Source organism: Onthophagus taurus, chromosome 1, assembly GCF_036711975.1.
Source record: "Onthophagus taurus isolate NC chromosome 1, IU_Otau_3.0, whole genome shotgun sequence".
NCBI lineage: Eukaryota > Metazoa > Arthropoda > Insecta > Coleoptera > Scarabaeidae > Onthophagus > Onthophagus taurus.
This window is the reverse complement of record NC_091966.1, coordinates 36,658,810-36,675,458: the sequence shown is the minus strand read 5'-3', so window position 1 is coordinate 36,675,458 and position 16,649 is coordinate 36,658,810. Positions and strand designations below refer to the sequence as shown.

The following is a 16,649-nucleotide window of genomic DNA, read 5'->3' as shown; positions in this document are numbered from 1 at the left end:
TTTTTTTAAGGTATTTCAGTTGCTGCTAGTGTTTTTACGATAACAACAATGGCACTGGATAGATATTTAGCTATTACTCAACCATTTGGAACGTCGCGTCGTTTTTGTATTAATCATAAAGCAGCTTTGGTTATTATAACAATATTATGGATGCTTTCAATGATAATTTTTTTACCAACAGTTTTCGTCGTCGATGTTCAAATATTCCCTTACCCTACTAGTAATAGTAATAATACAATGACATTTTGTGGAGAATTTAATTGGCAAATATTTAATAATACAGTTGGAGAAATTTATTCAAAAAAAATTTTTGGCGTTGTTTGTTTTAATGTTATGTTTGCTATTCCAGGTTTGTCAACAATAAAATAACTTTTTGTTTTGCATTTATTAATTATTAATTTTAGGATGTCTTATTATATGGGCTTATGCGATGATGGGAAAAAAATTATGTTCAGTTCGGCCGCCATCTGATAATAACGAGGGAAGTATAAGCACTCAACAGGTTAGTTTATAATTTAACATTTATTGATAAATCATAATGTTTTAATTGTGAAGTAATTATTAACTTAATTGTCTATTTACCTGTAAATCACGTTGATTGCAATTATAATATGTTATGTAACGTCGAATGGAACTAATCGATAATGAATAATTCTTTCACATAAAATACATAGAGTATTATTAAAGATAAACTTACTTTGAACTATACCATCAAATAAGCACGCAAATTAACGGGCAAATTATTTTTTTAATTCCTTTTTTAGAAACGATTTAGTTGTGGTAATACAGCTATTTGACCTTATTGACAAGTGGTCTCTATAGAAGCCACTAACCGTTAAGGGGTTAATAAACAAGCCTACACACAACATCGTTTAATTGCTCTTCCTCGAAATAAGCTTTATTTGATACTCACCAAACAACATCAATATATAACTCATATAGGAAACTTCTGCGTGTCAAAAGAAGTGGATAACGTTTGCAAACTGTATATGAAAAGATCAAAAGGTGGAAATTAGAAAATATAAAATAGAGAAATTTAAACGAAATAAAATGATACAGGAAGAATAATAATAAATTATTTGAAATGAAATCTGATTAAAGTAAATGTTTACACAGATATTAAATGCTGGAGTTTCAACTCTATTCATGAAATCAAAAATACTAATGCTATATCTGTGTTTAGGGTTTATAGGTAACTGATGCTTAGATTTACAAATTTTAAAAAGAATGGACCAACAAATAGAACATAATAACTGAGGTCCTTGCCTATATATTGCAGACTGATTGAAAAACTTATAACGAGCTTTACAATTTTTTGCCTTCTATTTTATATAAATAAAATAACCCAGAAAGCAGCAGTAGAGAAACCAGAAAGAACCAAGGATGTGAAATTTGGCTTTCTGATGTCTACATTCTACCTTTTAAAAAAAAATCAGAAAGAAATCACTTTGTTTTTTATTTTTACATATTTTGGCTCTATTCTATAAGTTTTTCTTAATTTAGAAGTGCTTTAATTTAAATTTTTATTGTAACGTTTGAATAATGGCAAAGCAAGACCGAAAACTGACAGTCAGTTTGGGGATTTTTTATTTCTGGTTCCTTTTTGATTCTTTCTGCCTCAACATATTAAAGAGACTAGAATGACAACACAATGTAGGCAACCAGAAAGGACTCAGTAGTAAATTGACAGAAAAAGTAAGAAAGATGTTTGATTTTCAACTTTCTTTTTGGCTTAATTAAAGAGATCAAAAAGGAAACAAAGAAGGTAACCAAAAAGAATTCAGTACATAAGCAAAAACGATTAGATTAAAGCGACCATAAAGAAAACAGAAAGAATGCAACAATAAAGAATCTAGTAAATAGACAAACATACCTAAAAAAGTTTGGTTCCTTAAGATTCTTTCTGGCTTACCATATTAAGAAGATTAGAAAGAAAACATTGCGGAAACAATCAGAAACAATGACAAAACAAGTTTTGTTTTCTTCTACTTTTATTCTGTCTCAATATATTACAAAGAGCAGAAAGATTTAAATAGACACCCAGTAAATAGACAAGAAAAGTCTGAAAAAAATGTGGCTTCTTTTAGATTCTTTCTGGCTTAACATATTAAAGCGGGTAGAAAGAAAATAAAACGAAGGCGATCAGAAAGAAGCCATTAAATATACAGAAGAAGTTAGAAAAGAGTTTGATTTCCTTTTACTTTCTTTCTGGCTTGACAAACTAAAGTCTTGAGAAAGAGAACAGAAACATGACAGGCAATCAGCAAGAAGATATACCCAATAAAAAAAAAGTTTGGTTTCCTTTAATTTTTCTTCTGGATTAATACATTTTTAAAGCTAGAAAGACATCAGGAAGATCCCAGTAAATAAGCATATTAGAAAGAAGTTTAACTTCCTTTTACTTTCTTTCTGGCATAACATACTAACGATATCAGAAGGAAAACAGAAAAGCGGATAGAATTTAATATTCATTATTTTTTCTTGTTTAATATTTTGTCCACATAGTTTAGGGGTTGATGCTCTCTCTCTTGACACTATGCATACTCAAATTCAATTGTAAATCCGTTATGATATGTTAGAATATAGTTTGCAGTTTACACCTCCTTACGTTATCCTTGCGTAATGATTGCCCAGAGCTGTCGTACGCAAGCGGATTTTGCAATAACTAGATTGTAGACGGATAGTCCAGAATTACAAGTTCACGATCGTCGCAATCGTCTAGAAGCAGTGTAAGGTTAAGAAGATCTCCTAGTCATGTATCAAGGTTGCCGCACGAGACCAGCAACAAAAAACAGAAATAAGGCAAGCGGAAAAAATGTATTGTTTAATACTTCTCGTTTTGGACAAAATTGACCAAACGGTGCCATTAACAGTTTATGAGGCGGAGGTGTTTCGTATTGACACTTACTTTTCTATGTTTTTTGAGTCCATGTGGTTTACTGGGGTTGACGCTGTCGGTGACACTTTACTCTCTGTGCCATAATGTCCGGAATTTTTAGTTGTGCATCGGCTACAATCAGAACGTCGAAATTCTAATTTTAAATGTCTTTTGTTAAGGCTGAAAGAGGTGCGGATGTTATTTGAAGGAATGAAACGTTTTTTGGGTATGTTTTTATGAATTCTTCGTCAAGCATATTTATTTTACCAGCTTTACGGCAAGTATCTGAAAAACTAGTTCAAGTATCTTTATTCTTTGCTTTTCAGTCTAAAATTAATTATAAACAATATGATATTTCTTGGTCGTATATCTTATCTTAAGCGGATTATTCTTGTAAAGTTACTTTTTCAATAGCATGCTTCCTCTCCGAAGGAGTGAAGTCAAATTGTTACAGTTAATGATTTTTTCTCTAACCCTGTGTCAGTTGCTTCTGGTTTTCCTTCATGATCTTTTATTATTTAATATTTACATATTTTTAATGACAAAGTTGATGTTCTTAAGCATATTCAGTGTTCAATGTAAACTAACAATATAAAACGTTTTCTCGGCAACTTCTCACTTTGTTGTTCTAGATTGCAATTTGATCTAAATAATCGTCATGGTTTCTGTTTAGCTAATCGTATCACATTATAATCGTATTATAATAGTATCATATTATCGCTCAAGCTCACTGCCCTAGGAGAGATCTAAAGTTCAAGTTCATGTCAAGGTCAATATACTCAATCAATGTACTCTAAACCCTGGCCTAACTAGAGATTCTAATATTCCTGCAATCCGAAATCTTTACTTGAGTTTAGACAACTCTTTTTTGGCTCTTTTTTCTAAATCATCGTCGCTTTTGTAATGATATAATAGACAATAATGTTCCTCGTAAATCAATCCGCTTTAACGTTTTATTTTTACCCCTATTCCCAGAAACAATGCGCTTTAAAAGTCGTTTATTACGAATGACGAACTCTCCAAACCGTATTGATTTAGACCTGTTTCAGTACTCATTTTTTATAATTTCTTGCTCCACAAAAAGCACGTTTCTCTGAAACTCTTCGAACATTTGCTGGATTTCGACCGATCTCGTATATCTTCATCATTCTTAAATTCAGTCAGAACTCAACTTACGATACTTTGATGAATGGGTTGTCGATCAGGGTGTAATCAAGTAAAAAGGTTAATTACTTCGTTTTGGGCTCATTTTTGACACCCAACTCTAATCATACACAGTATTTCAAAATATAACAAAACTGTTTTTTTTTAAAGTGATTTTAAAATTTTTACGACTTTAAAATTAAATACCATTGAGAATTTAATCTAATTTTAATTAACATTTGCATAGAATTTTAGTTTCATTTTTAATTTCGTTTCATTCGATTTCACCTCAATTTTAATCACGAATAAGACTTGTAATAAACGAAATTTAATCTTCCAATATTTACTTAACTTATCACTTATAAGTAGTTGTGAGAACAATTCCATCCAACTAAGTTCGTTTTAGTAATATTTTGCCGTCGTAAACTCGAGGAGTACACTCCACGACTTAGTTTTAAGTATGATAAACGATCTTAGTCACGATTCAAACACCTCAAGTTCAAACTCCTTAATTAATGACACTAGAGTAATGAAAAGTTTTACACGTTCAAGTAGTTTTATTAGATTTAAAATGTGTTAATTTTTTTTTTTTATTTTCAGAGTGTTCGAATAATGCGAGAAAGAAAACGAGTGGCTCTCATTTTGTTACTTTTGGCATTTATATTTGCGATATGTTGGTTGCCGTATAATTTTTTCAATCTATATAATGATTTATTTGAAACTGAAAGAGTTGATGCAAAGTTGCAACAATACCTTTTGTTATTGGGGCATGCTAATTCTGCTTTAAACCCAATTATATATTGCGTCATGTCGAAAAATTTCCGCAAATCAGTGAGGAATCTTTTATTCAAATCAAAATTCAATTTCCAGTCGAGACAAACACACCAGTTAAGGGTGAGTGTAATATGGCTTTTTCAATTGAAAAATTTTAATTTTAACTAACCGAAATTATCCGCGGTCACGAAATATTGATGAAACGAATGAATTCAATTGAAGGTTTGTTTATAAAATAAACATCCACTTGGAGAGGAAAATTTTCCGCAATAAATTCATTCATCATCGATATTCATGACCTTTGTAACTTTACCTTTAGTATTTTTTAACCCACTTTTTTCTTTATTTGAATCATATTGTTCACGTTACCGCAAACAAAGAAATAATTTATGAATTGTAATTTTTCTTTATATTGAAAATACAGATGTATTCAACGATCTTATCTGAATTAATTTCACTAATGCCCTCCCAAAATTCCTTTGCTACCGTTTCGAGTGTTACAAGGGTCCAGTTTGGTGAACTGTGAACTTTGCTAGAAACCATAGCAAATAATCTAATTGAATCAGCTTCCATTGTGATCGATTTTTGGCAATAAAGTGAGATGGGTACATGTTTGTTAAATTTAATTATTCGTTAATCCGAAGTTGTTGGAATAGAATCAAGCTCCCAATTAGAAATGCAGGATTATTGACAATTAAATTGTTTGCTAAATTTAATTCCAGTGATTATTAAATCAAATTTGATGAAATCAGGTCATTAAATCGATGTTAACGAGAATTCTTTTGAAAATTTTCAATTAAAGCATTACTTGGAACAACATTCAATAATCACAGTATAAATACAGTAAAAGCTCGCTATAACGGATTAATACGGGGAAATGCGTGTCCGTTATAGCCAAATTCCGTTATATAAATAATTTTAATGAACACAAATTCGGCGTTGCGTTCAGTCTACGTGGCTTTATATTTATATCAAGGATGGTAGAATTTAAGAGGACTGCTACATCACGGGAGGAGGTGCACAGCTCGATGGCCCGTTCGTGACGTCAGCGATGAATAACAATTAAAACTAGAACTAACACTACTATCCGTACAAAAAGTCAAGGCCCCTCACTTTAGAGATCGATATCAACAACACCGGCGAGACGATAGCAACAAACCGCCCAGCAACAAACTTTTTCCTTTATATTTCCATCTACTTCTAGGGCCCATATCTTTGTTATTTAGAAAGATAGCGAAAAACTAAGCACACGGTTGGAAAGCTTGGTCTTTTCTCTATCTTAATCCGAGTTTTCGTCCTCCGATATGTTGATAATGAGAGCGCGAAAAAAATTAGGAAAGTCGCGCTGCATTCAATATACCTCAAAATTACCAAACTTCACGGCCTTGTGCAGCCGTTACCAGACGGAAATTTAATAAATGGTTTACATATTCGGAAAGAGCTGACCTTGGACTATCTTATTCCGAGTATTTGTCCGTCAATATCTGTCAGCGTCTGTCAAAAAAACCCCCCTGAAAAGGAGCCTACAGTTGGCAACAAACTTTACTTTTGTATTTCCATCTATGTACTTTTCGGACGGATATCTTTGTTATTTATAACGCTAGCGGAAAACTAAGCACACGGTTGGAAAGCCGTTATTTTCCTCCGCCGATATGTTCATCTTATGGGAAATTTTCTGCTCTTTTCAACGGTATATAACACATCTCAATCACACGTTTGCACAATCGTTTTTCAGCCCAGCAACAAACTTTCCCCTTGTATTTCCGTCTACTTTTCGGTCCAATATTTTCGTTATCTAGAAAAATAGTGAAAAATTTGCAGCCGTTATTAGAAGGAAATTCAACAAATGGTTTACATATTCGAAAAGAGCTAACCTTGGCCTGTCTTATTTCGAGTTTTCGTCCATTAATATCTGCCAGCGTCTGTAAAAGAAATGCACCTGAAAGACAACCTACAGGTAGCAGAACGCAATCACTTCTTACCCTAACTTTCTTATTTGATGAAGGAAAAATTGGAACAAAGTTTTACCCGAGAGAGAATCACTTCATTTCTTGTTAACAGATAATTTTTCATTCACTCTTAATTTATTTAAAACCGTTTAAAAACATATAAGTACGAAGGCTTTCAAGGCGTTTTTGAAAAAATGTTTGACGTTTCGGGTGCCATGTTGCAACCTTCTTCAAAAAACAAGTTGGAAGCGAACCCGAAAGTTTCTAGTTCTAGGTCTAGTGTTAGTTCTAGTTTTACGTTTAGAAACATGTTAATCTGTTCAAAAAGGGAAGATTATTTCATGTTACACCTATTTTATCAGAATCTGGAAGAATTTGAGTGATTTTAGACTCGAATTGTTGAATTGTGTTTTGATGGTTTTGAATCTGGTAACGTTACCAACTTTGCATTTTAACTCAGTTCATCAATTTAAAAAACGCGTTGGAACCGTTGGAAAGAGCAGAAAATTTCCCATAAGATGAATATAGTTCTAGAGTTTTCTCCCCGTCATACAAGAGATTTAGTTATTGACCTAAGCGTGGTTTAGCCGCGGCAAAAATTCGTGGGTTAGGTAGTTCATAGTCAGAAAAAAGGATTGTGCAAACGTGTGATCACGGTGTGTCACACATCGTTGGAAAGAGCAGGAAATTTCCCATAAGCTGAATACTAGTTGTAGAGTTTTCTCCCTGTCAAATAGGAAAGTTATTAGTGCAAGAAATATTTGCGTGTTTTTATCGGTAGGGGCTTTTTCAGGTGGGTTTTTCTTACAGACGCTGATAGATATTGGCGGACGAAAACTCGGAATAAGATAGTCCAAGGTCAGCTCTTTCCGAACATATAAGCCATTTATTGAATTTCCATCTGTTAACGGCTGCACAAGGCCATGAAGTTTGGTAATTTTGAGGTAAATTGAATGCAGCGCGACGTTTCTTATTTTTTCTTGCTCTCATTATCAACATATCGGCGGAAGAAAATAGAGAAACTCGGTTTAAGATACAGAAACGACCAAGCTTTCCAACCGTGTGCTTAGTTTTCCGCTAGCGTTATAAATAACAAAGATATCCGTCCGAAAAGTACATAGATGGAAATACAAAAATAAAGTTTGTTGCCAACTGTAGGCTCTTTTTCAGGAGCGTTTTTTTTACAGACGCCGACGGATATTGACGGACGAAAACTCAGAATAAGATAGTCCAAGGTCAGCTTTTTCCGAATATGTAAACAGTTTATTGAATTTCCATCTGGTAACGGCTGCACAAGGCCGTGAAGTTTGGTAATTCTGAGGTAAATTGAATGCAGCTCGACGTTTCTTATTTTTTCTTGCTCTTATTATCAACATATCGGCGGATGAAAACTCGGTTTATGATAGAGAAAAGACCAAGCTTTCCAACCGTGTGCTTAGTTTTTCGATATCTTTCTAGATAACGAAGATATGGGCCCTAGAAGTAGGTGGACATATAAAGGAAAAAGTTTGTTGCTGAGCGGTTTGTTGCTATCTTCTCGCCGGTATCAACAACATATGTTAATTTGAAATGTAATTTGATGGTGCGTCCCAGACAGGTCGTCGCGCCTTATTTCTTTATGTAGGTAAGATAAAGGCGCGACGTACTATCTGGGGCGCACCATCTGTTCCGATTGGACGGAACCCTCCTCTCCCCGCATAGCTTATTTCTGTTTCTCTTTAATTTGTAATTCCATTAAATCGCTCTTAAAAAATTAGGGAGCCCTAATTTTGAAAAACTGAAAACGGAATCCGACAACCGACATTATTTGATATATTTTGGTAAAAATCACGTTGAAATCCGCCAGGTCGTAACCGCATCCTACTAAACAGCGATTTTTAAATCAAATAGTTTTGGAGAAAAAAAATCGCAAAGTAGACAAAGTTGTTGACACTCTCAAAAATTTTACTAAATCTTACGTCTTACGGTACTTTCTTCACATAACTCGCGATAAAAGAAAATCCGCGGACCCAAAAACTTCCAAATTAACATGTGATACGCAGAAAAGTTCACTGATTACTGATTACAATAAACTTTACCGCAATTTTGTTCATCGAGCGGTTACGACGATATCGATCTCTAAAGTGAGGGGCCTTGACTTTTTGCACGGATAGTAAACTCTGAAGACGCACGGCTAAACCCTTCTAAACTGGGGCCTTCTAATTCTGGGGCTAGATTGTTAAATATTTTTATTGAACTAAAAGTAGAACTAACACTAGTCCAAGAACTAGAATCATTCGGCTTTATCTTATGAGACGCATGGCTAAACCCGAATGTTTCTGGTTCTAGGTCTAGTGTTAGTTCCAAGTACACCGAACCAAAAATGTACATCAATAAAATGAAAAGCTACATTGAGACAATGAATTGAGTTATGGATTTTCAGCTGATGAACCAATTCATTGTCTCAATGAAGAGTGTTACAATTAATGTAACACTCTTCATTGAGACAATGAAATCTATTTCGCTCCAACGATGAACATTTTTCATGAAATTATAAAGAACTTATTCATGATCTAATGAAACTTTTCATTTGTCGAATGAAACCAAGTCTTTGTGTCAATGAAATGTATTCATTTGCTTAATGAACAATATTTGTCATTTAATGAACAATTTTATTTGTTTAATGAACAATATTTATTATTTAATGATAACTTTTCATTGTTTAATGAACATAATTCATTGACGATTTTCATTAATAGAATGAAACTAATCTTTGTCTTAATGAATTATTTTTCTTTATTCAATAAAGTGGTCTTCATTAATACAATGTAGGTACTAACTGTGTTCTCTGATGTATATTAGGGAATAACATGTAGTTTCAAAATTTATCCTTTTCTCATTGTTATCATTATAATTACTTGAATGATTACTATGAGAAAAGACCAAAGTTTCTAGACTACATCTATACAAGTCACAAGACTTGATAATCAATCGACCGTGATAGGTTTTGACAAGGTATAATTTTGTGTGAAATGAGCAGAATAATTTATATATACTATAATTTTATTGCTCTAATGATTACAAAATTTGGAAAAAATAAATCTATATAAAAGTTACAGCTGCATATAAGTTATATAAAAACTACAGTCTCTTTTATTCCATTACACTCATCAAATAATTATAAAAAATTTGTACCTTGGGGTACTTGCATGCTGTATTGAGCCTAAAAAAACTAAAGGACATTTCGCTCTCCTGAGGGAACTCTAAATCAAACAAATACATTATTTTGAAACAAATGTCTAAAGCCCTGATGATGTTTGTACATTTATAACGAATATCGTCAAATTGAGTAAATATTTCTTTGATTTCAAAAATACTTTTACCGATATATGGTATCGATGGTCTTCTACTTCACTAAGACTACCACCAACAAATATTACTGCTTATTGCGAATCTTTGATGGTGTATCTAGTGGTTGACTTTTTTCCAGTCACATCTTTCTTGACACTTTTGGCGGTGGGCACCAAATAGCCATGTAGCGCCCAAATTAAAGCAGCATTGCGTCTATCTGTGAAAGCATAAATAATAAAAAAAACTTGACAATTTAGTTACAAAGAAAATGGTAAAATTTTAATTTTACAATAAAGTAAATGGTCTTTGTAACAATTTGATTTATTTTCAGAGATTGTGATGTCAGCAAGCTTCCCAATCAAAATTTTCACTGACTTGTCTTTGATATGGTTTTCTAAGCTTAAAAAGTATAGATTTTTTGCCAAACTCTGTCCCATTCTTCCAGCACCCATCTTTGCTATTAAATGCTGATTTGAAATTCATGTCAATCTAAAACAAAATACACTTAAATTTTAAGAAATTTGAATTAGAATTCATACCAGTCTATAACCAGATGGGGTTTTATAAAAAGGCCATTTTTTGATCATCTCGTTGGTACATTTTGATACCTTATGGTTTCCATGTAGCATCAAGCTGTTCTGAAGTGACATTATCGAATTTAAGAGCCCTCAAATAGGATTCTTCTTCAGGTTCTCAAAATAGGTTTTTTTTTAGAACTTTTAATTAAGCTGTGAGTGCAGATTTACCTATTAGAATACCCCCATGCCTCGATCTTTTTTCACCTTTTTTTGTTGTAATTGAAGTTAAATATTTTTAAACACCCCTCTTGTAGGTCGTCACTGAGTTATAGTACTTAGTATAAATCCTACCTCTTCTTTCCGTGCGGTAATACTCCTGCATTTAAAATTGTCAATTAAATACTATATTATTATAATGATTATATGTCAGTAAATAAATTATGGTGCTTTTGAAAGAAGTTTCAATTTGAAGACAGAATTAGGACTTACAAGCTTTTCTGAAGGGAATCTTTCCAAAATTTCTTTTTCAAGCTGATAGCTACCAGATAGCGTTAATTTGACTCCTTTTTCTTCAAAATAATGTGCAATCAATGCAATTAATGAATTTCTTTGTTCCACTTGAAAGCAAGAAAATTTATTATAGTACTCCACTAACATATTTCCTTTTAGAGATCCATGCAGTATAGCTGAAAGTAAGATGTTGACTGCACTAGCATTTTCGTCTAGAGATGGCGAACGTCTATCGTAAGGGGAGAAACGTTGCTCACGAGGGTGTCTGAGGTCTACTCGATGAAGTTGATGATGGCGGAGAATTTCTGACAGACCTCAATTCAATAAAGAAGGATAAACTGATGGAGAATTACTAACTGACGTTGATCCGATAAAATATCGCCATTACTCCAAATTGTGCTCAAATAATACCTAAGAGCCCATATCAAACTTTTTCAATAAGCGCTTTGTATGATGACGCTTAATAATTTTTAAGATAACAATTACTAGAAAACGACTTGCTAATGTTCATGAGAGAATTTAACCCTAGATTATCTCCAACAACTAGCCCTAATATGAAATGAACATTAACAGTTTTATTGTCACCCTTTTCAATTGCAATTCCATTGATTTCTAAATTTTTTATTTGTTCTATGAGATATTCAAAACATTTTTCATTTCCAAATGTCTTTAAATGCTTTGACATTACTACTCCAGCATAAAAAATTCATTGGCAAACAAGGAAACGAATAATACACATTACAAACAGATTGCTTCCCTGAGAGGATTATTTATTTCAAAATGATCTATGTACAAAAAATACGGGATTGCAGTTTTTCCACGAAACAAGTTAATTTTTTCCTTTCATAGTTCGCCCTGGTCAAAATTTGTCAGTTTGTCACTATATTTCAAACTATCCATATAATTTAATGTTGGATGTAATAGTTTATTCCTATCAAAAAAAGTTTTAAATTGAAACCTTAAAGGCAAAAATACAGCTTTAGTTTTCGTTTCTTCATTTTTTAAAATACCTACACGATGTACAGGCTTTACTTCATTATCAATAGTAATTTCTTTAAGACCTTCAATAGAACCTTCAGCTTTTAAAAAATTATAAAAAAAAAGTACTTTGATCCTAAATATTTAAATGGATCTCTACAATTTGACACTATACTACAAAATTCCGTGAACAAAGACTGGTTATATTGAAAGTTACATTTCGCAAAACCATAAATATATTTAATAACGGCTCAAGTAAGTATTGATTAACATGATCTTGAATTTGGAGCACATTTTTTCTTGAAAAACTGTCATTGTTATGAAGATAAAGCAAAAATTTTGAAGCAGAGTTGGTTATCTGTTGCTGAAAAGCAACTAACATTAGAACTACAAACATTCGAGTTTAGCCGTTCAGTCTAGTGTTACTTTAACACAAAATATACAACAACCTAGCGCTGAATAACAACTAAAACTAGAACTAACACTAGACCTAGAACCAGAAACATTCCGGTGTTGCCCTTCGTCTCTTAAGATGGCAAAACTCAAATGTTTCTAGTTCTAGGTCTAGTGTTATTTCAACACAAAATATACAACAACCTAGCGCTGAATAACAACTAAGATTGGAACTAATACTAGCATTACAACACTAGCATTGTTAGATCGAACTTTTACTGTATTTTCGTTTTCAAATTCAATACAAACCAACTTAAATTTTCTTTTAACTTAATCCTTATTATCATAAGCCTTATCATTATGCATATAACATACCTAAAAATGTTTTGTTTTAATTTATTATATTTTTCGAGATACTATTTCATTTTATAATCCCTCTTAATCCGTTAAGACTCTTGAAACACTAAGTATAATAAATCGAAAGGTTTATTTTTGGTGTTTCAACATATAAAATTTATAGTTTGACTTATTTCGTTTTTAGCGGTGAAATGAAATCGATCGTAACGCGACTTTTTCAAACTAACGCGAGATAAGCTTTGAATATTTTGCAATAAAATTCTGGAAAATCTCTGTTGCAGTGGTACGATACTTCAGGAAGTTCCCAAAAGTTATATTTCCCGAGGATATATATTCAGCACACATTCGTTAACCAACACAATACGTTAACTCGGGTACAATCCAGCCCGAAAACCACGAAAACATGCGCTGTATAAACTTAATAAAAACTTAATATAAGAGAGAAAAGTTTAAAAAAGTAAATGTTTATTAAACGTAGAGATTAAAAAATTAAATTATTTATAATTTATTATATTCTCTCATATAATGTTAAAAAAAATATTTAAAAATAAATGTGTAGAATTTTTTTTTTGTTAAAAAGAAGGAACTTAATAAATGTTTGTAAATTGATTCACTTTAGTTTCTTTTTCTCCTGGGGTTTCTTTTACAGAAATTAAAATTTAACGTTGGGGTAATTTAAAAATCTCAAAGACCGAGAGAACACAAAGGATTCCAATTGCATGCTGATGTATCAACGTCAGAATGGCATCGTTAGCATACCCCATAATAAAATTTAATTAAGTCTTAATTACACGACGGCGTCCATTGAAGTTGAAATGTCAAGAATTTGTAGCCCTCGCAAAGTGATATTTCAGCAATTATGATCTTGAATTGAACATCCAAATATTTTTAACGACGCGTTGAAATAACAAAATGTTATTTTCTATAAAAGATAAATTTATTTCTGATAAAATATATACAAGTAAAGCTATTATTTTATAATGAGACTTAATGGGACGATAAGAATAAGTTCGTGAAAGGTATAATAAAATTTTAAAAAAAATAAGAACATGGTAAGACTTCTTTTCTGGGTCATATTTAATGTTGAATAATGATATTGAACTCTAGGTACTCGTTAAATGAGTGTTATATAGTGCTTCTAGAGAAATAGTGCCTAATCCTTGTTAAATACTTTGGGGCTAGTCTAAGATATATTGATTTTCTTGGGTCTTATGCTTTCCAGTGAGATTGTATTAATTAAATTTTTCAATTCAAATAATGTTAAGTATATTGTATTTATATGAACTTGGTTTTTGTTGTGTTTCTATTATTTATTTCTCACTCTATTTTATCGCCCACTCCGTGGCTTGTTTGTTTACATTAGTTTTCCATTATCTTTTCCTCTCCACTAAGATGCAGAAATCACTATTTTTAAAGCAATTATAGATGAAGCGTGCAGGTTAAAACACTGACTATTCAGCTACAAAAATTTTAATGCAATTTAAGTTGATGCTACACAGCATCATAATGATATCCCAACGAAATCAATGACAAAGAGAGCACTCTTAGGCTCTGCACTTAGCTCAAGTTACTGAAGTTCTCTTGAAAAACAAAGATACCGCACAGTTATCGATTAGAAGTGGCTTGATATTGAGGAAGTCGGCAAACTTTAAAACGATTTTCTGAATTATCACCGTGCTCCAACACACCTAGAATATGAATAGAATTTGCGCAACAAACTGTGAAGGTGAATTGAGTAAGGTGGAAAGAGAATATTTCTTTATTTTGGACATTATTTTGTCAATATTTAGGATTGCTAAATGAAAAAACTAAACTTGCTTACCAGAATTTTTGGCACAATCTTTTTAATTAAAATAATTGTAGTTTGAATGATGTATATATAGTTAAGTATTTTTTTTTATTGGCTTATTCGAAAGTTTTTTAAAATTGATTGACCCTATATTTTTTAATTTTTGATTCTGAGGCTTAGTTTTCCAAAAAAGAAATAATAAAGTGAAATGAAACTACAGGGCGCGAACTCCAAACTGCATCACTCAGATTTGAGCGTACGATTGGAGCGTATAAAAATCAATAAAATTCCTGGAGAGAGACAATGCTACGAATCTTACGCGCTAGAGGAAAACAGAAGAAAACGGGAGAGAACGTAACGTCTGTGATTTCTTTCTTCTTACTTAAAACGTCATCTGGAGTCGGGGGTGGGGAATTTTAAACTTTTACATTAATTATAACAAAAATTAAATAATTTTCGAACGTGAAAACGTTACTAATCCGTCTAATTTAATTTAGATTATCGATATTTTGAAAGACGGTCTTTCTAATCGATTGATCTTAACGGCCCTATTGTTATTGTAAGCAATGTAATACAATAAATAGCATTACAAACAGTGTCGCTGGTGGGCAGAATATATTTAGAAACGTGACGAATGTTGATCATGTTGATGTCCAAATTATCATTAATGTTGCTGCTAACTTAGGGATTATGTTAGGAAACTTAGGGAGGTAGATTTGTCGATTCTTTAAGTATGTAATTTGTGTTTTTACCACTTATAAGTTACAAGCCTTGCCAGTGAACCCTCTTCCAGTAACTGGGCTTGGGACCAGCTACATGGGTACTACTCGTTCACCTCAGCGTCCATGCAAGAGGAGTTGACTCTCATGTTGTACAAGAGAAACTTAGCTAGAATGTATCAAGTTTCATAGTCTAGTAAAATATGAATTTGGACTTCGTTGGCAGTGAGTTTACCCACAGTATAACCGAAAAGGATCAGCGTAAACTATGTCCTGGTTAACCAACATTTTGTTGTATTCATCATAGTTAGTTGTCTTAAAATAACCGACAGTTTACAAATGCTTTACATAACCAGCTTTCTTCTATTGCCTATAAGCAGCGTCTATTTAAAACTTATGTCTTAAGAAATAGGCCGTTTACCAAAACTCCATCACAACCGAAAACCGCTTGAGTTAGCCAACGTAAACAGAACTATGGTCTTTGCCTCTCAGCAATATCAGTTTAATGTTCTCTTCGTTTTTTGGTACTTATTAAACTTTCTCCTATCATAATCTGTTGAGTTCTCACTTTCTTTGAAGATATTAGTTATTCTTTCAAACGTTACTCACTTTCTCTCTATTAATTTTGAACAAATTTTGCTCCCTTGATGCTGGTAATCGCTCCTTGTTGCCTAATTTGCAAATACCGCTTTCTTACTCATCACCTTACAATCCTTGTATTCATGCAATACTGTTATTCAATTCAACCCAACCCAACCCCACCTTTTATTGCCTTTTGACCCTTGTCCAAGTATTCTCGAACTTTTCACAGCTAAAAACTCTCTACCACAACTTAACAAATATACTTCTTGGATTTAATATTTTTGCTATAGCCTTTTCTATCATTTTTATGGTGTAATTCTTTTTGCAATCACTTTCAAACTGAAAACATTTTTGACAGACTTTCTTTCTACAATAATGTCATAATGCCTGGCTCCTTAGTCAGTTTTTCATAACATGCTCAACTACTTCTTCTGTATATTTGGCATCGCTTTCTATTATTACTATTATTCATCTTTGCCCTCTTTATTTCACTCTCCCCATCACTTTTCTATGATTCTTCTTGTATGTCTTCTATTCTTCATCATTCTAAAATAAATTGCAATTTTCTCTTACAAATTTTCAATATAAACTTTCACGTCTAATTCTTCCACCAACTTTTATATTTTTCTTAGATTTTTCAAACACTGGGATTCTTGCTACCAATACTCGACATCTCAGGAGACGTATTAGCAGCACTTTAGTCTTGATGTTAAGTCCATTCTTATTGAT

At 32.4% G+C, this 16,649-nt stretch overlaps 1 protein-coding gene across 1 annotated transcript in view; it reads left to right on the top strand.

Annotated features, from left to right (window-relative positions):
* Positions 1–13,439, top strand: part of LOC111421130 (orexin receptor type 2-like) — a 40,223-nt gene extending 26,784 nt beyond the window's left edge. The window contains exons 4-7 of the mRNA XM_023054268.2: positions 11–349; positions 405–502; positions 4,622–4,915; positions 13,112–13,439. Of these exons, the coding sequence (XP_022910036.1) occupies positions 11–349; positions 405–502; positions 4,622–4,915; positions 13,112–13,246 (866 nt within the window). The 3' untranslated portion in view covers positions 13,247–13,439. The remainder of the gene's footprint in view (positions 1–10; positions 350–404; positions 503–4,621; positions 4,916–13,111) is intronic.
* The last annotated feature ends 3,210 nt before the right edge of the window (positions 13,440–16,649 follow it).